Source organism: Malaclemys terrapin, chromosome 10 (assembly GCF_027887155.1).
Source record: "Malaclemys terrapin pileata isolate rMalTer1 chromosome 10, rMalTer1.hap1, whole genome shotgun sequence".
In the NCBI taxonomy this organism is placed as follows: Eukaryota; Metazoa; Chordata; order Testudines; family Emydidae; genus Malaclemys; species Malaclemys terrapin.
The window spans coordinates 70,059,465-70,080,125 of record NC_071514.1 but is presented as its reverse complement, the minus strand read 5'-3'; the positions used below and the strand labels follow the sequence as shown (position 1 = coordinate 70,080,125).

Below are 20,661 nucleotides of genomic sequence, written 5' to 3'. Positions count from 1 at the left end.
TTTTCTAATAGAGATATCCTTTCTTCAGAATGTTCTGTGATCATCCCTGCTACTATAGCTAGCGGTCCAAATCACTTTTGAGATCTTATTGTGCTAGACACTACAAATACAGAAGTAGACATTGTCTTCTTGTCATGGGAGGATTCTTTAACCACAACATTTCTAATTGTATTTAAATAGGCATCAACAAACACCATTTTAAACTTTCTGACTAAAAATCCCTTTTTCTTTCAGTTGCTTAGGTTTGTCTTTTGACTTCTGTGAAATAAAAATTGGGGGAGAAAGGGATAATTTTTCCTTCCCGTTTTCCTTAAAATATGGGGGTTGGTGGAATAGCAGTGGAAGTTTTTTCCCATTTTTCAGATATATGGACTTCTGTTTTAGGAAGTGAGAGCTTGCTTTCAAAAAACAGCCTTGGCAAACAGGGCAGGAAACACAGATCAAAGCCTGCCAACCCCCCCAATCCCCCCCCCACCTTTTTTAACCGGATTTCGGTGCTAATTTCTTTCTCTGTATTTTGGAGAAAGGAGAGCAGTTCTGTGACCCACTGGGATTTATTTTACATTCTAGAAATGTACCTCAACTTCAACATATTTTCAAATTCATATTTTCCCTCAAGGTAAAATACACTACCTGATGGATGTATAACTCCTCTGCTCCTTCAGTGTTTCCATCTTGAATTGTCAACATGTAGATATTATCAAAAAGGTCAGTTACTATTGTCACCTCATCTGTTATCCGTACTCCTTTCTACCCTTCATTTGTGTCTTGTTGACCCCAAGCAGTTTGGCTGACCACCTTGTCCTCTAGCACAGTAGTGGTTTTGTCATTTTTGTTGGCACAGTGTGAAACTGACCAGGATCACATAAACCTAGTGCTGGCACCATTGTGGGTGGGTAGTTATAGAGGATTGAGTTTGAATGGGAGTATGCCAGAGGGGTGTGAAGAATATTAAGCATTGATAGTCTCTTGGCTAATTCAAACCAATGAACGTGCTACATGTTCAGCCAGTCATTCACCTTTGCTGTTGCAGGTTGTAAAATCTCTGCTAAGAGTGAATATTTTAATAATTCATTTCCTCTGGACAGAATGCCTACCTTGCAGGGTGGGTACAAATCTGACTTAACCCCCCACCCACCCCCCACTAAAAACAAATATATTTTTTTTCTTTTAAAAAGTAAGTCTGTTTAAAATGAACTCTGAATTTAGTCCCAAATCTGTTTTAGGCCTAAATTTATTATTATCTCTCAAAACATTCAAATAGAAAATAAGTAGGCTGAATCCATGAGCCTCTATGACAAACTATGTTAAAGGCTGCTTTTCTAAATAAAAAAAGAATCAGGGGAAAAACATCTAACTTGGTGTCAAGCTTTATGAATGTGGCCCAATAGGTCATTTACTGTATTAAGGGCTTGTTTTGTTTAAAACAATTTATATGCTATTTTGTGTATTTAAATTCTAGTTAACCGTTCTAATGCATCCAGACACAAATCATGAGCAGAAAGTTCATTATCTAGTAAATAAGCAATATATTCACCATTTTCTAATATATCAAAAATGTACAATTAATGAGAATCTGAAAATATTAAACTTTTAATAGTTGTTTAAATAAAGGCTATAGTTTAAGGTTATGTTTTAGTCACGGGCATTTTTAGCAAAAGTCATGGACAGGTCATGGTCCGTAAACAAAAATTCATTGTACTATATATCCCTAACTAAAACTTGGGCCGGGCACCGCGGGGGTGGGGTGGGGTGGGGTGGAGGGACATGGGCTGGGACAGAGACGGTGCTGTGAGGGGGCGGGCAGGGCCGGGGATCTGGGGGGGATCCAGGAGCGCAGTTGGCACTGGGGTGGACCGGGCGGCAGCAGCGCATGGTCTGGCACCGCACTGGTGCTGGGGGACCGGGGGTTGGAGGGACTGGCAGGCTCTCTACCTGGCTCTGCGCAGCTCCCTGGAAGCGGCCGTCATGTCCCTGCAGCTCCTACGGGAAAGGAAGTTCAGGGGAGCTCTGTGCGCTGTCCCCGCCATGAACTCTGGCTCTGCAGCTCCAATTGGCTGGGAACTACAGCCAATGGGAGCTGCGGGGGCGGTGCCTGCAAGCAGGGGCAGCGTGCAGAGCCCCCTGGCCCCTCCACCTAGGAGCTGCAGGGACATGCTGGCTGCTTCTGGAGAGCCCCCCACCTCCCCAGAGGTAAACACTGCTCCACACCCCAACCCCCTGACCTGGCCCTGAGCCCGCTCGCACACCCAGACTGCTGTTGCTGCTGGTCCAGGGGCTGCCTGAGTGTTCGGGCAACCCCTGAGCTAGCTGCACTGGCCACTGCAAAAGTCACGGAGGTCATGGAAAGTCACGGAATCCGTGACCTCTGTGACACACATGCAGCCTTAGTTATAGTGCAAAAAGATGTACCAAATCTAGTGTAATGGCTCTATTTAGTTGTAAATCAACATGTTTTAATGGTTATATCAACCAGTCAGAATGCACCTTTCTTTAGAAAATAACTGAAGTACTAATGGAAAAGTTGCTTAAAATTGATGATTTAAATTGAGGCCTTCCGGTTGGAGATTTAAATCAATCCACCCTGCTACTTTGGGCACGTAAGTACTGGGATTTGTCTGCATGGAACACTTGACCAGCAAGGCTATTCCAGAATAACTAATCTGCTATAAAATCACTTTTATTCCAGAGTAATGTCCACAGAGGGCAGTTATTCTGGGATAGCTAAATTATAGTAGAATAGTTAATCTGGAGTGGCCATGCCAGTGAATTTCCTCTGTGTAGACAAGACCATAGAAATCTTAAACCCTTCTGGCTGTCCTAAAAATGTATAAGTGTTATCGCCACTCAACTACGATGACAGGTTATTTTTACTGACTTGGAACTATAATCAATATATTCATCTAGGAGGGAAAAAACAAATCTATTTGTAAGGTCACTGACCCTCTGATCCTTTACAGGATGATGTATTCCTTCAGTCATAAATTTGTGCAGTCAGGACATAATGACTACTTTTGACAGGCAATGAAATGAACTCCTTTTCCAAAGAGATTTCTGCCTGTCTCCTTACTTGTGTGTTAGACCATGAGTACAGTAACTTTTGCGAACATACAGTGACTATTTGAATGTTTAATAAACTGGACTGCTCTTTTTTTCGATAGGTGGGGAAAGAGAATTCAGAATGTTGCTTTGTGAATGTGAGCTTCCCAATATAAAAGTGCAGCACAAAAACAATCACTCTTTGGGCAAGAAAATTTCTCAGTAGGCAATTATGCTGATTTGCTTCTCTTCTGTTACCTGACAATGCATCTTCTATCCATAATACTCTGTTTTCTTTGTCTATTCTCTAGTCATGAGTTTATCATATAGAAACAAAAACTTAAACGTATTTAATTGGCACTGCCTTGTGGTAGTACATCAAACACCTTATGGATAGTTATGGTTATCCACCTTCATTGGGTTGCTCACTTCTCATTCCAACTGCACAATTTTTATTCTGATATCTCATCTTGTATTTGTGACTGAGCTGGTCTACTGGCACCACTGCATAATGGTTTGGTCAGCACGCTCTGTGTGTGAGTGTGTTCTCTTATGAGGTCATGTCAAAATATTTGACTGATATAAAATCGGCATTCCACAAGACTTTGAGACGGCATGTTATGTTCATTACTCAAACTTATCTGCCTGGCACAGTCTAGTCAAAATAGAAATATTACTTTATGAACAAGAAAAGTGCCATCTTAAAATACAGGCATGAGTTTAGAAAGGCAAGAATACAAGTTTTGTATATCTAATTTGCTTGATGTTTGATGGCACAGTTGTATTGCATCATAAAGGAGGAAATGGGGAGACAGGTCAAGGAAGTACACCTTTTAAATGCAAGTCACTGAAAAGGTTCTGTATTTGTAAGTATCTATATAAAGTGTGTTATGGTTTTAAAGTGGGTAAAATAGTTTAGCACTCTCTCCAAAATACATATACTCTAATATAGAAAGAAGCTTTTAAACTTTGAATGATTGAAAATAGGTTTATTTTTGATTTTCTTCTTGGTGTTTACCAGTAATTGTACAAACATATTTGGATAAGCATGCACAAGCCATGATTTCAGCAGTCATCTTGCTGTTTGTTCCTTCAGTGAAATATAGAGGCTGAATTTCCATAGTGACATATTATGATGTCACACATGGAACTCTGATAAGATCAAATGAAAAAGAAAATAGGGGCTGTGTGACTGTTACGTAAACACACATTTTGGAATAAATAACAAGGTAATACTGAAATCACTGCTAAGAAAATTACTTTTTGCATAAATTTTCTTATTCCAAGCTTGCTTCAGTGTGAGAGTCCATCTTCAAAGCACGACCGGTCATAATTGAATCATTAAGTCTTTTCTCATGAAACCAGTAACTTGTATTGAAGTGGCCCTTTGGGCCTGCTGAGAGAGGGTCAGAAATTGATGGTTGTTTGAAATGAGCATGTTGATTGCAAAGGAGAGGCACAGACTTTTTAAAAGAGATGATAATACCTGCTTGAGAAAGATGTGTGGGGGCAAAACAGCTTTTTTTTATTTAAACAAAATGCCACTCTTCCTTCTGCAGCTGATGGGCTGTTATGCCAGGCTGCCCAGCATCTCTTGAATCTGTTAATTTGCAAGACTCTGCTCCCAAACACAGAACCACACTAGTACATAATACTTCTCAAAGCATTACTTCTCAAAGGCTTGTAGAGCATGTAGGCTTCACCACAATGAAAAGATTCTAAAACACCTTTAAAAAGAAGGCAACATTTCAGGAAGTGAGGTTAGTCAAGAACATGTGCAATTCTCAGGCCAACTGACGTACAAAAAACCCCAGAGTTTAAATGTGCCAAGTCAATTAATGCTTAACTGAACTAAGTTGTGTTGATTGTCCCAGTTAATGTTGTTTCGTTGTGATCTATTAGGGAACCAGCTTGTTTAAAGTTGCGCAATGCTCCCTTATAAAGTCGTTTGGCAGCTGCCTGCTTTGTCCACTGCTTGCAGGATTCTCTGGAAGAGTAGCCCCTCATTGTGGGGATTAGAACTGGGGTGGGCTGCAGCCCCTCCCTCCATCAGCTCCCCTAAATTCCCTGTAAATTATGTGGCTTGGCAACTGCCCAGCAGCAGTTCAGGTGGCCCTCCCCCTACTGCTGTGCTGCTCCTGCCCTGCCCTCTGCCTTGGAGCTGCTCCCGGGGGATGGGGGGAGAAGGGTGCTGATATTAGGATGTGCCCCTGCTTCTGCCCTCCCATCCCATACCCCGTCTCCACAAAGCGGAGGAGGGGGACAGGGCTACAGGACAGAACGGAGGGAGCTTGCTGGAAGCTGTTGCTTCCTGTCTGAACTGGCTGATCTGTTTAAAAGGGCAACGAACTTGAAGTGATGTCAGTGTACTTAAAGGGGCAATGCACGTCACTCTCTCTCACTCATGCTTGCACCCCCCAGCACTCTAGAAAGTCAGCACCTGTGCAGCTCTGCGTGTGCTGTCAGGAGGAGGGGGTGGTGTGCTCCAGCTGGGTAGCGTGGGCTCATCATCATGTTTGCAGCTACTGCCCTGCATCTATTGTGTTTCCTCCCTCCTGCCTCAGTCCATGCTGCCTTGTAGAGTGTCAGGCTACATTAACAACAGTGTATTAACCCATGAGGAATCAGCCGAGTGCTAGTTCATCATTTAGCAGCAAGGCATTGCCTTACTCCACCACCTCAACCAAGCTTCACAATCATTCATTGCTGTGTACAATATTAAACTGTTTGTTTAAAATTGTTTATATACATATGCAGTACAAGTTTTAATGTGTTTTGTCTGGCAAAAAAAATTTCCCTGGACCCTAACCCCTCCATTTACATAAATCCTTATTGGGAAATTGGATTCGCTTAACATGGTTTCGCATGAAGTCGCACTATTCAGGAACATAACTACAATGTTAAGTGAGGAGTTACTGTACTGGAGGGCCATGCTTATCAGAGGAGCCAACTGTTACGAAACTTTTGGGCGTTTAAGCTCATAGCAATTGAAAATCTGCTGCTCTGTTGCATTGGGTGCCTGAGACGGCAAAGACACTATATGGGACATTCTCCATCTCCCTGAGGGTGAACTAGAAATTTCTGCAGTTCACACTGGAGAGGGAAAATGTGCATGGGCCATGTAAGTGGAGTTGAAGTATGATGCAGATACATGTGGTACAAAATGGGCTTAATTTGCTACTTAATACCTTATGCTGTAGTAGTGACTGTAGTCCAGTTGTGTGGACATCTTCACAGTTAGTTCTCATGAGCAAAGTCTTTTATTCAGGCTTTCCCTGCTGGATCAGTATTTGGGCCTAAGGGACATCTGTCTTTATTGCAGTATTGCAATATACTTTAATATGAAAGTACTAATTGGGACACTTATCTACTTGAGTCTGTAGACTGGGGACAAAATTGTAATTTGGGGTGGGCATTGGGGAATTCAGGAAAACAGATGTCTTTTTTTTTTTTTTTTTTTTTTTTTTTAATCCCCAATAATATTTTTAGTGGTTTTTCACATGCAAAGTGCTTGACAAGCACTAACCCTCAGGATTGTTATTCTGCTCTGTAGATTGGGAAGCTGATCTTTGAGAGCACCAGGTCTTTAAGAAATGGTTTAAGAAATAAGTCTTTTAATATTTCTTGGTTTGGTAACCTTTTTGCCTGCAAAGTGTATTTAATTCCACTGTTTTGTATTTGCCTCTTGGCTTTTACCACAGTGAACTTTTTTGTTTTGTTTTTATTGGAAGACCATTGTAGGATTTGTAGTATTTTTCTCTTCTGACTTTTGGGGGAGGGGGGTTATATTTAAGAGTAGAAAAATTAGACTATCATTTTTTTTTCTTGATTTATTAAATATAAACAAAACCCATAATCAGGGCTTTGGAGCAGAGCCCTGAGCTGGAGTGCGGAGCAGCTCCGGAGCAGTGGATCTGCAGGTTTTTCCTGGAGCTGGAGCGGAGCTGGAGCACAGCTCCAAAGCCGTGCTCATAATGAGTATGGGAGATCGTTAGGACTTGCTGAACAGCCCCCTCTGTGAATAATTTTCAACAACGTAAACTCAGGTATCATTCAGTGTGTTGTATAAAAATCATTTTTGTTGGATATAGTTTTACTGGATTTAACCTAAAACCTTCAATGCTACTTATAAGGAAGCATTTAAGAGTCTGGTCTTAATAACTTAAGATAGTGGACTTGGATATGCAAAACCAATAACTTCAGAAAATTTATTAAATTTTACAGCATTCAAAGTCAAATTCGCTTGGTACATATGGGGAAAAAATGAATGTTGAGGTTTCGGTTTGTCACCGCCCCCACACTTTTTTTTTTTCATTATGTCATGTTAAATAAGTTTATAACGTATATCCAACACACTTAATGAAAGTAATGCACCTTTATAGTTTTCCCCCAGTTTCTTGTTATGTAGTTACCTTGTGTGTGCTAAATAACTTCCTAACGTTAAACTTACTGCTATACTTTTGCACTGTACTTGAAAGGTACTGAAACTATTTGGTAAAAATTCATATTGTATAATTATTTTGAGATGTGTTAGTGTGATAGTCTTACTATGATTTGGTTTTTAAAATCTCCAATTCTGAGACATCACAATTTACACTTCATACTGCAAAGGAATTGCCTGAAAAGTCATTTGTAATTTCCTGACCCTTGAAAAGGGTAACAACTTATTCCACTCTGTATGCATCCGAAGAAGTGGGCTGTAGTCCACGAAAGCTTTTGCGCTAATAAATTTGTTAGTCTCTAAGGTGCCACAAGTACTCCTGTTCTTTTTACGGATACAGACTAACACGGCTGCTACTCTGAAACTCTTACTTTGCAGCTTTAACTCTCCCACAGTCACTTTCCCTTTAAATCTCATCTACGTATTACACAGCTCATCACGAACAATCTACCTACTTACAAGGAGGAATTACCTTGGAGCAGATTTAAGTTCCTCCACTGTTCTCTAGAGAGAGAGAGTGAGTGACAGAGAGATCAATCTGCTTTTCTCTTTTTGTCCATCCCTTCCTTCTTTCTTGCCAAATTGATCAAGATCTAACAGTCCATGCAATCACACAGTCCATCCAAGTCTGAGCACTTGACCAGGTAGTTCTTACAGCAGGGCATTAACACACTAGAACACTTTCATTACCTTTATGTTCTGTTACTGTGCTTACTCAGTTCTGATTCAAGGCACAAGTTTAAGGTGCTTACTTCTTCTAAAAGTAGCTAGGGTATACAGTGTAACTTTATTTTTCTTTCTAAGAAAATTATTGGATTGTTTTTAAATGTGAGTTGTGTTCATAAATGTGAATTCCTCTTTTAGTGTACTCTTACATAAAAATAATTTTCTTTTTGTAGAACTGACAGTGCATCAGCTGACCAAGACAATTTAAAATACCCTGCATCCAGAGACCGGGGCAGCTCTGCCTCCTATGGATTACAACCCTCAAATTCAGCTGTGGTGTCTCGACAAAGACACGATGATATCAGAGTCCACACTGACATACAGAATGAAGAAAAAGGTATATGGATTGCTGTTTCATGTGTAAAGCACTAGGGGATATCCAAAAAAACCTTGAAAAGGCAGAAAACTTAAAACTGATAAAAGGGATTGTCTTTACATAAAGCATCTGTGGAACGCATTGCCACAAGATATCACTGAGTCTAAAACATAACAGGATTCAAAAAAGATTAGACATTTTATATGGATAATGAGAAAATCCAGAGTTACATTATATAAAATAAAAAAAAAGATATTAATTGACTGATTAGAAAGAAACTTTGCTGTGGTCCTGTTATTCCATAATTGTCTGCTATGGCTTTCTGGCACCTTCCTCTGAAATACCTGGTACTGGTTGCTGCTGGTAGTAAGTTACTGAACTAGATGGACCATAGGTCTGATCTGTTATGGGAATGTTTGGGGGGGAGGGGTAGCTCAGTGGTTTGAGCATTGGCCTGCTAAACCCAGGGTTGTGAGTTCAGTCCCTGAGGGGGCCATCTAGGGATCTGGGGCAAAATCAGTACTTGGTCCTGCTAGTGAAGGTAGGGGGCTGGACTCAATGACCTTTCGAGGTCCCTTCCAGTTCTAGGAGATAAATTATAAAAATTAATGGAGATATCCTATTTATATTAATCACTATTTTTCTAGTGATCATAGCAGTGGATTTGGAATTTACTTCTGGGATCTAGTCTGTACTTTGCTGCTTGCTGTAATCTTGAGCAATTGTTTAACTTTTCTGCCTCTGCTTACCTTTATTATAAAATGTGTGTGTGTGTATATATATATGTGTGTGTGTGTGTGTATATATCTATCTATCTATCTATCTATCTATCTATCTATCTATCTATCTATCTATCTATCTATCTCTGAAAGTGACATTGTCTACTTCAACTTTATAGCTATTTTCTGGTTGGGGAAGTTCTCTAGATTCTAACAGCTTGTCTACACAGCACAGCAACATGCACTAGATTAGTTTGAATTCTAAAACCCACCAGTGTTTTGCAGTAACTAGCATGCATAGACTCTGCTGTGTGCACTAAAAGTTCCCTAGTAGGAAAGGGTCTGAGTTAGAAAAGTCCATGATTTCTCTTCAGAACTCCCCCCAAGTTCTGAAAAAGCAGTTTTGCTGTTTTCATTGCAGAAAGTCTGTACTGTGGAAATGACCAAATACTTCCCAAGCCTGATTACCAAAATCAGTGTATTTAATTCTAGTAGACTTAAAGGATACATACCTCCACATTTTTATCTTATCCACTAAAGAAACTTGCATTTTATGATGACAAGAAATCCGTACTGCTGTCTAACTTTGTTTTTTGCTCTGGTCTTTGCACTAGTGGTGTTTTTGAGTATGTCTACGTTACAGACTTCTCTCCACTGAGTCTGCTTATAAAGGTCCAGGTACTTTTGGCTGCTTGTGTGTGAACTAGGACGTGTATATTTAACCTGATCAGAATAAGTTGTCACTATTTGTCTAGGGAATAGTCAAGCTAATAGACTGTAGACAGATAATTGTCACAAATTGATTTTCTCTTCATTCACAATTTTGACTCAGTAGTGATGATTGGACTGCCATTGGTGGAATATTTCACCCCGTAACAAGAGATTTGAGAGGTTACACCGCTCTTGAGCAACAGTCCAGGAGGTGGTGTTTTGCAAGGAACGGAGAGTACGTTTCCTCTTTTCCTCCCTGTTGTAGGCAGGTAACATTAAATTTGATTATGAGGGTACTGGAAGTTCATTCCACAGCCTTTCACAAGAGCCAGCTATCCCCCTGTATATTGCCTCAGTTTCCACCACTGCACACAATGATGTCTGCATGTTTCTGCTAAAATGAACAACACTATAATATTAACATATTGAATTACTCCTGGTGGAATTCTGCACCAAAATGTTACAAATTATGTGCACAATATTGTAAAATTCTACATATTTTATTTATCAAAATAACACAATATAATTACACGAGTGTCAATTATTTTGGTAATTTATTTCAAAATACCTGTCAGCAAGTATGTCTGTAACAATATAGATGACAAAAAAGATTCAGGAAATATTTTTTGACAAATAGATTCCTTACTAGGCATATTAACATAGAACGTTGAGTAATAATTCATTTAAACTACAGTACAGGAACATATTTCCTGTACCCCTCAGAAGCAGTGCAAAGGCTTGGGGGAGTCAGGGGTAACAGGAGCTGAGGGAGCGGGAAATAATTGCTGGGAAGGAACATGGGTGTGAACTTGGAGGGTTGTTGGGTGTGTGTGAGAGACGAATGGAACAGTGTTTTGTTTTGGTTTGTTTTTTTGGGGGGGGGAGGGAGTCGGTGAGCCTCCAACCCTGGTTGGCCCCTAGCCTCTCCCATTCAGTCCGGCACATCTGCCCCCGTCCCATGTATTCCTGCACCCCCACTCAGCCACCCCTCCACCCCTGTCCCCGTGTGTCCCTGCACTCCCACTCTCCTTCAGCCCCAGGCTCAATACTGTCACCCCACTAGCTCCTGTGCCCCCAGTCCAGTCTTACCCCCCCCACTAGTCCTTCTGAACCCCAGTCTGTGTTCCCCCTCTCCCCCAGCAGCTCCATGTGCCGTTCCTCCTTATCTGTATGACAACGTGGATATTTTGGAAAGTGCATATTTAAATGTGGCTTCGGTTTAGTGTGAATTCAAATGTTACCTGAGATCTTCAATTAAATTACATGCGTTTAGTCTTGAATTTTAGTGTGGTATTCTGTCCTTTAACCATAAAATATATTATAAACGTAACAATTAAAAGAAGTGTTGTTGTAGCCATGTTGGTCCCAGGATATTAGACAGACAAGGTAATATCTCTTATTAGATCAACTTTTGTTGGTGAAAGAGACAAACTTTCAAGCTTGTACACAGCTCTTATTCAGATCTGGGGAAGGTATGCGGTGTCACAGCTAAATAGAAGGGGGGACAGATAAGGAGTTAACCCATGGTGAAAGAGACTATTCAAGGTGAAGTGAACAGTTAACGTCTCTAGAGTCATAGGACAAAGGAGGGTCAGTAGTTTACAGATGGTTGTAATGAGCCATAAATCCAGTGGAGATATGGTTTTGTATCTGTTATTTCTCTTAAAACTGCCTTCACCAAACAAGGAAACTCCACCGGAGTAGAGTATTGCTTTACTTGTGGCAAAAAGGCCTTGATGACATATATGCTTTCTGTTTGAGCAAAAAAAAAAAAAAAAATGGGAGAAATGTTGCAGATCAAATAAAAATACATAATAAAAGATTATCCTTTACTATAATTTTCCAGTTAATTACATAATATACTGTACATAGTTTCAAGGTAAGGATGTTATAGGACTCTGTACAGAGTTTTGTGGGGTCCTAAGGGAATGGTGAAATTTCTATTAACATCTCAGATTCGCTGCTTTTGGAGAGAAGCTTTATAATTTGGTCTTTGGGCCCACTGTATCTCAACATCATTTGTGCTTCAGTTTTTAAATTTCCTAATTCCTGCAGCCTTAAAAGACAGCCCTGTTCAAGCAGCTGCTATGGCTGCTAGAAGATGGTCTACGTCAGGCCTGTGCAACATACGGCCCGCGGGCCGCATGCGGCCCATGGGGGCTCACTGTGCGGCCCGCAGGGGGATTCTAAACCCCATGCACACATCTGTCTTGCGTCCCAACCGCACATTGGTCGGGACGCCCTTTAACCGCTCGCTCACCATCACCGCCAAAGTCCCGAGGCTGGCGTGGCGGTGCTTGCTGGGGCAGCTCCTGGTGGCGTGCCCGCCCACCGACAGGAGCCAGCAATGCGCGCGGCTGAGTCCAGGCCAATCACAGCTGCGGGGAAGGGACTTTCAGCCCCCCCCCCACACACACACCCGACGCAAGAATATTTTTGCGCCCTTGCGCGCCACCCCGCCCCAAGCGGGACACGGGCACGGAGCCCTCGTGCGCTGCCGGCGCCCCCCGCCCCAAGCGGGACACGGGGATGGAGCCCTCGTGCGCCGTCGCGCCTCCACCCGACCCCCCCCCCCCGGCCCCAAGTGGGACACGGGCACAGAGCCCTCGTGCGGCACCACCGCCCCCTCCCCCCCCAGCAGGACACGGGCACAGAACCCTCTCCCTCCACCCCCCCAGCGGGACACGGGGCTCAGCCACCGCTCCAGTCCTGAGCGCTTTTTGGCCCCCCCCCCCCCGGGACTCCTGCCCCATCCAACCCCCCGCGTTCCTTGATACCTTCCCTGGGACCTCTGCCCCATCCACCCCCCTTCCCTGTCCCCTGACTGCCCCCCACCGCCCCATCCAACCCCTCCTCTCATTCCTATGGCCCCCCGGGACCTCTGCCCCATCCAACCACCCCTTCTCCCTGTCCCCTGACCACCCTTGGAACCCCTGCCCCTGACTGCCTCCCACCGCCCCATCCAACCCCTGCTCCTTCCTGACTGCCCCCAGGACCCTTGCCCCCATTCAATCCCCCTGTTCCCTGCCCTCTGACCGCCCTGACCCCTATCTATCCCCCCCCCCCCGAACTCCCATGCCCTCTATACAACACCCCTTCCCTGCTCCCTTACTGCGCTGCCTGGAGGTGGCTGGCGGCGCTACAGCTGCGCCGCTTGGCTGGAGCCGGACCATGCCGCCACCGCGCAGTGCCTGGAGCACCGGGTCAGGCTGAGCTTGCAGTCCCCCCACTTCCCGTGAATCAGCTGTTTGCGCAGGAAGCCTGGGAGGGCTGAGAGCAAGCGGCGGCTTCACGCTCAGGCCCAGGGAGGCGGAGCGGAGGTGAGCTGGGGCGGGGAGCGGTTCCCCTTTGCGCCCCTCCCCCCCAGGTTACCTGCTGTGGTGCGGGCGGCTCCCCCCACCCCAGCTCACCTCCGCTCCGTCTCCGCCTCCCTGGGCTTGAGCACGAAGCTGCTGCTTGCTTCTCTGCCCTCCCAGGCTTCCCGCGCGAACAGCTCATTCGCTGGAAGCGGGGGTGGGGGGAGAAGCGGGGCAGAGTGTTCAGAGGCAGAGCAGAGGTGAGCTGGGGTGGGGGGAGCCGCGGGGTGGTGCTGAGGAAGGAGGGGTTGTTTCCGCGGGGCCAGGTGGCGCTGGGGGGGAGGGTGTTTCCGCGGGGCCGGTGTGTTACGGCCCTCAGCTATTTTCTTTGGAGTAATATGGCCCTCGCCGCTTTACGAGTTGTGCAGGCCTGGTCTACGTAATAGTCATATTTCTTTTTCATCTTCCTTGTATTGTGAGGCGATTTGGCTTTTGGAAGTGGTGTTGCTGAGAGAGGGCCTAGCGACCATTGGTGATCTAGATTTTTTTGACACAAGATGAGTTCTTCCCTGGCTATCTGTAGGGGTCAGGTAGGGAAGAAATTTTAAAAGGCTGCCTGCATGGCTTGAAACTTTCTTTCCATGTTTGAGTTTAGAGTTTGAGTTCTTGCCAGTTAGCCAAAGGATTGTGAAGGCCCAATAAACTATTCTTTGCCATGTACAAATTGGCAATCCTGTGGAAAGATGGGCAGAGGGAAGTCCAGCACACAAAGTGCTGCAGCAAACATGATGGAGCAGATGGTTTCTTCTATTCACTATGTAAATTCTCAGAGAACTGGTTCTTTCAGAATGGCAGTGACATTTGGCTGTTACCATAGGATAGTATGAACACCACTGGGCTGTGCAGTACTATGAAGAGGTGCTGCAGGACATTGGGAAGGTCATGTACAAGAGGCCATCCTTTCTTCTGTTTTGGCTGGTCAATAGTGAATCAGCATCTAATTAACTTCCAGGGCTTGTATAGCCTAGAAATGTGCAGGCTTTTAAGGAACATGATCCATTAGGGAAAAATATGTCAAAAAGGGTTTTAGAATTTAAGGCAATGACAACATTTTAGATTGTATTTTACTGTTAGTGGAAGTGTTCCCAGTTTAAGCATACATTGTGCACTTAGAATGGACCAGTGGTTCTCAAATTTTTGTTGGTGACCCCCTTCACAAGTAAGCCTCTGAGTGCGACCGCCCCCCCTTACAAATTAAAAACACTTAAAAAAATGTTTAATGCTGTTATAAATGCTGGATGTGAAGCTGTGTTTGGGGGTGGAGGCTGACACCTTGCAACCCCCACATTACCTTGTGACCCCCTGAGGGGTCATGACCCCCAATTTGAGAACCCCGGAATAGACTGTTTCATATTTAAAAAGGTTTTTCCAAATAATAGACTTGTTAGTACACCATGTGTGAGTGAGGATATTTGTTGACACATGCTTAAAAGGGACATTGTCAATTTGAAAAATTGCATTTTTACCTGGAATTTTTTTACTGGCTATTGTTACAAATGACCCCTAACATCTTTATAACTGAAACTAGAGAACTTCCTCTCAGTTTTTTTCACCGTTTCCCAGAGTGTACAAGATAATGTTTACCTGTTAATAGCAGCAGCAGATCTGGAATTGGAAATAAGCAGGCAGCAAGGAACAGGTGGGCATGTGCATAGAGGATGGGTGGGCCCTAAGCCCACCCAGAAGACCTCTCTAAGTATAAATAAGAGCAAAACACCCTTAATCTTTTAAAGGGATTTAAAAAAAATCAAATATGTATTATTTTGAAAATTGAACTCTTTGAAATTAGAGTTAAAAAAAAAAATCAAATTGATAGTGTCTCTTTAATCTGAACAAGGGACCCAGAAACTCAACGGGCCTAAACAAACGCTTTTGCATATGAAAGTCTAAAATCAAGCCAAATAACAAATTAAAATAATTAAAAGTCTTCCAGTTTTAATTATGAATAAAATTGAAACACTTTTTATTACATAGGTATAACGTGCTACTAAATAGACAAGGCAATAACATTCTGAATTCAAACCAATTTTTTCCCAGGTGGCTACAATGTCAATGGAGGATCTGGGGAAAATACTTATGGTCGGAAGTCGGTGGGGCAAGAGCTGAGAGTTAACAATGTGACCAACCCTGATTTTACCAGTGTTCAGCATGGAAATCGTGCTTTAGCCACAAAAGACATGAGGAAATCACAGGGTAAGAATGCTATGTGTTTACAGGAAGAATAACAATAAAAAAAACTTTTTGGCCAGCCTCTGTCATATATTCAATGAATGAAAGGAGCAGAAGTTTTTTGACTAGGCATTGTGTACATATTTTTCAATTATTTTGAAGTCTAAAATTGTAAACCTCCAAAGATAGGTTGACTGTGGATGAAAAATATTTGGGAAAAAATACGCAATTTAAAAACACATGTTTTGGCTATATTGTTTCATGGGAAAAAGAGAACATCAAAATATGACTCTAATTTGACAACTCAATTTATCTTCTAAAGTGAGGAGCGTGGTCTACTTAGTGATAAGAGCAAGATGGGAATCAGTCATGGGCTCTGCTGCATCAGAGACTTCCTACGTGAAGTTGAACAGATCTTCAGCCTTATTTTTTATGATGGTTTAATTCGAACTGCGTTTGCATGAAAATAGGATTTGTTTTATGACTAAATGAAGTCATAAACACTAACTACAGTTGTGTTACTTAATTATTCCAACAACAGCTGATTGTTATAATTAGTAGTTCCAAAACAGAGGCGGGCAAATTACAGCTTGCGGGCCACATCCGGTCCGCGGGACTGTCCTGTCCTGCCCAGTCCTTGAGCTCCTGGCTGCGGAGGCTAGCCCCCGGCTCCTCCCCTGCTGTCCCTCCTCCCCTGCGGCCTCAGCTCGCTGTGCCGCCAGTGCTCTGGGCAGTGGGGCTGCGAGCTCCTGCCAGGCCGCGCAGTGGCATGGCTGGCTCCGGCCAAGCGGCATGGCTGCTAGAAGGTCCTGGGGGGCGGTCAGGGGACAGGGAGCGGGGTGGGGGGCGGTTGAATGGGGGTGGGCTCCCGGGGGGCGGTTAGGGGCGGGGGGTCCTGGGAGGGGGCAGGGGACAAGGAGATGGGGGGGGTTAGATGGCTCAGGGATTCTGAGGGGGGCACTTGGGGCAGAAAGTGGGAGGGGGCAGATAGGAGGTGGGGGCTAGGCTTTTTGGGGAGGCACAGCCTTTCCTACTTGGCCCTCCATACAGTTTTGGAATTTCGATGTGGCCGTCAGGCCAAAAAATGTGCCCACCCCTGCCCTAAAGGCCTCCACCAAAATTGACTGTGCTATGCAATTTATAAACTAATAGTAACAGACAGTCCTTGTGCCAGATAGCTCAGTCTACTTTAGGCAAGACAGACAAAGGCTGTGAGAGAAGAATATTATCTCCATTTTACAGATCAGAAAACTGCCACACAGACTGACTTATTCAAATAAAGATTTTGTGGCAGAGCCAGGAATTAAACCTAGACCTCCTGAGTCCCAATCTAGTTTCTCAACAACAAGAATGTCATGTCTTTCTGATCTCTTCAAATGAGCCATAAGCAGGTGAAGTAGATGAATGACTAATAGCTATCCCTTTTTTAAGTCTCATGTCTCTAGTAATAGAATTTGGGGGTGAGAGGAGAGAATATTTTTCAGTATTAGCAGAATATTCTTAATTCTTAATATTCCTTTGAGCTAGCCACATCTCTAATTTGCTTCTTAAAGTGCAAAAACGACAGTCTTTGAAGAATGAAATTTAAAAGTAGTCATCTGTGACTAGTACACATCTGTTCATATTTCATCTGTCTTTGGACTCAGCAGTTTGAGGGCATCTTTTAAGTTGAGGAGCGTTCACTAACGTAATGGGTGATGTCGTTTCTTAGCAAGTTATGTTGAAACTTGGTGGTCTCCTTTGACATATAGAATAATTTTGTTGCAGTAGGATTTAATTTTTAATTTCTTTGTTGCCATGATCTGAATGTGGTTTCTTTACAGTTTTTTAAATATGGAGGTTGTCTTAGTATGAGGGGTAATTAGCATGTTGCAGAAACTTCCCTATTTTGCAAACAAAGTCTTTTGCAGATGTCCTGTGTTTAGTGCATTGTTTTGCACAACTTCATTCATGCTGCTGGATGTTCATTTTGACCTTCTGACTTGGTTTTCAGCCTATGATTTAGGCTCAACTAACTGCCAGTCTCAACGTTTATTATGTAATAAAGATCAATGTTTCATTTATTAATCAAATCAAAAAAAGCTGTTTTTAACAGAATTATAAACTGGAAGACTTTTTCATGGCGAAATGAAGTACATCTGTCTATACCAGTAAACTGTCTTTTATTTTTTTAGTTTCATATTGTAGTTTCTTTTTGTATATAAAACAGCACAGCTGCATTTTAATTGAGAAATGTACGGTTCTTGCTCTAAAGAGATTACAAACAAAAGGATAGACACACAGAAGATGACACCAGGAAGTCAAGAGATGAAGATTTAACTACTACAGGGTTAGTTATTTCTGTTAACTTTAGATCTACAAGTTAAAACTGAAGAACCTGCCAGTTTGCTCTACCTCCAGAGCTGCAATTGGTGATAGAAATCCCTCTGTGCAGGTTAAGCACCGCCTTATTCAAGAAATTTCTAAATTACTTACTAAAGAGTACTTATATTCTTATTGCTATCTGATTTTGCACCTAACTATAGTATAACTAGTACAGAGTGCGTTTCAGAAAAGTAGTTTCTCTCTAAGGCTCTGGTGACCTGTTGCTCTGAATGCTACAGAAATTGGCTGACAAGGCAAAAGAAAACTTAGGGGAAAACTACTCATCCTGTTCCTCTCCTTTCTTCCACAGTGGGTCAGAGATTGGTGATTTTCTGTTTTCAGATGAGTCACTGCAGTGCCTTTGCACCCTGCTCTTCTATCTCTGTAGCTCAGCCATGTATGGAACGTTGGCAGGTAGTCTTTGCAGAGCAGCTGCCAAATCAGTCCAGCAGCCAAAGGCTTCTCAAATTAGAGTGATCTCGTTGTAGCAGGGATTCCAGTTCCTAGGGTGGTAACTTCATGGAAGAAATTCCAGCTCTTGCCTTATGAACACCAGGGGCTGACTTTGGTTTCTTCAACACTCCTCACTGGATGTATGGTGTGCTATCCCATTTCTTAAGAGCATGCCTTCCAGATAAGCCAAGAGAAAAGGAAAATGAATTCCATCTACATGGCTATAGTAATCAGTAAGGTTGAATACATTGTGCTCAGTTCCAAGGAAGAAATTACAATGAGGAAGTAACATGTTCTCCATAGGCCTTTGTGAAATTCTTTGAGCTTTTGGGGATGTATAGACATGCTGGCCAGAAACAAGATGTACATTAGACTGCATCAAGTTTTCCTTGCCATTTCCTTTTCATAAAGATGCCCAATCACCTGTAAGGTCAAACTTCCTCAAAGGTTTAAGACTCTGAATTAATGGCCGATGAGAAACAGATTCTCAAATGCCTTTTATTTATTTATTTATTTTTTTTTTAAACCAGGCAGGGCAGTTACAACAATTGATACCTGTTTGGAAGGTTGGGAAGCACCTTTGCCAATCAGAATAGTACAAGGAGCATGGTCTCCTAGGGTGAAATAATGAATTAATATTTACCAGAACAAAAAGAGTGACAATCCACAATGGTCTCAAACCATTGATCTAGTAGTCAGTGATGACTAACCATAATCTTTCTCATGCTCCATATCTCTTAAACAGCAGGGAAAATCTAGTCAACCAATCTTCCAGAAGGAGTCCTACATTCTCCTATAAACAGAGGAAGAAAAACTACTATCCATCTGAACCCCTCCATTCAAGAGAACACCATCACAGTTGGCTGGCTAAGCAAAGAACAGATGAATTTATGGATTGGAGTTGCTACCTCCTGTCTTGGTATTAGTAGTAATATTGGTCGGCTTTAGTCAGACCTAAGGGCTTCCAAGCAAAACTACAATTCTTCTTTTTGTATTTTTATGCCCTAGACCAAAACATGGAGCAGTAGGCACTCACAGTTAGGACCAAGGGAACTCCTGTCCACGATTACTTTTTTCTTCAGAACCAGAGATCCTATTGAAGATCAGAAGAAGAGCAATAGTCTTTCTCCTGATGTAGGATACCATGTATTTGGGGATCAACAAGTCTCTGGGAAATAATCTGTTTGTTCCACACAGGAAGAATTTGCTAGCATGGGAATTAATGCCATATCAAGATCCTACCAGGTAGAAGTTAGCTGACCGGTTGTTTAGGTCATCTAATTATTCTTTTTTCCCCAGTGTTGACATGCCTTTCTCATCAAAGAGAGAATTATGAATAAAGTCTATGCATGCCAGTTGGTGTTCAAACACTAGAACAAGATCAGACAAATCACTCATCATTCACATAAGATTGTACAAGTTGGGATTTTCACCACTATGATATGGATAAAGATGAATCCATGTGGAGTGCATGTTTCCTCTATCCTTGTTTGTCCTCATAGTAATAAGACTATGATTTTCCTTACCTCCAGATGTCAAGATATATCTGAAAGCAGACTCTCTATTACTTCTGATAGATGAGCAGTTCATTCACCTCAATTCTTTTATCTGATATTAAAAGTATTTTCTGAAAATTGATTTAGGTTTCCCTAAAGTTTCACTGTACGTTTTATTTATCAGAGTCTCTTCACTTCCTCATGACCTGATTTGTAGTGAGGGATCTCTGGGAAACTCACTTCTGTGTGTTCTACTTAGATAAACGGGTACCAAACATAGATTCTATTTCCAAAGTAAACCAAACTTTTCATAGTTCTGAAGTAATTCTGATGTCATTTGGTAAGATTCTCTCCATGTAAAATAAATCTGACAAATTTTAGACAACTGCAGAGTCCTCAAGATTCCTGAAGCCTAGTAGGTTACCATCTTATTTAGGGCTCCAACTCACCTATCAGTAATAACCTTCTGGACCATGGGATGGTACATCTCAAATGAAGGTACTGGTCAGGTAGTAAATAGATCGATCACTCACTAAACAATAGAAAACATGTGGAGTCCATACTCCACACAACATTTGGACGGAAAGTTTTGCATGTAGTAGTAACTTGTTAACTTTTATTTTATATTACTGTGGCACAAAAGAAGCCCCGACTGAGATCAGGGCCTCGTTGTTCTGTACATAGACATATATTATAAACAGTCCCTGCCCAGAAGAGCTTGACGTAGAGAGGATGGAAAAAATAAGTATGATGCCTATTTTACAGATTAAAATTCTGTATTTGTCTCTCTTCTAACATTAAAACAACAATATGACCTGCCACCCTCAGTGGAGTGACAGTACTTAAAACGAAAACCGTTGCTAATCTTTCC

The 20,661-nt window shown here is 42.5% G+C and overlaps 1 protein-coding gene across 2 annotated transcripts in view; it reads left to right on the top strand.

The window, feature by feature from the left end:
• Positions 1 to 20,661, top strand: part of SMG1 (SMG1 nonsense mediated mRNA decay associated PI3K related kinase) — a 123,597-nt gene that overhangs the window by 7,428 nt on the left and 95,508 nt on the right. For both annotated transcript variants that reach the window (XM_054041229.1, XM_054041228.1), the window contains exons 2-3: positions 8,380 to 8,543; positions 15,346 to 15,501. In XM_054041229.1, the coding sequence (XP_053897204.1) occupies positions 8,380 to 8,543; positions 15,346 to 15,501 (320 nt within the window). The remainder of the gene's footprint in view (positions 1 to 8,379; positions 8,544 to 15,345; positions 15,502 to 20,661) is intronic.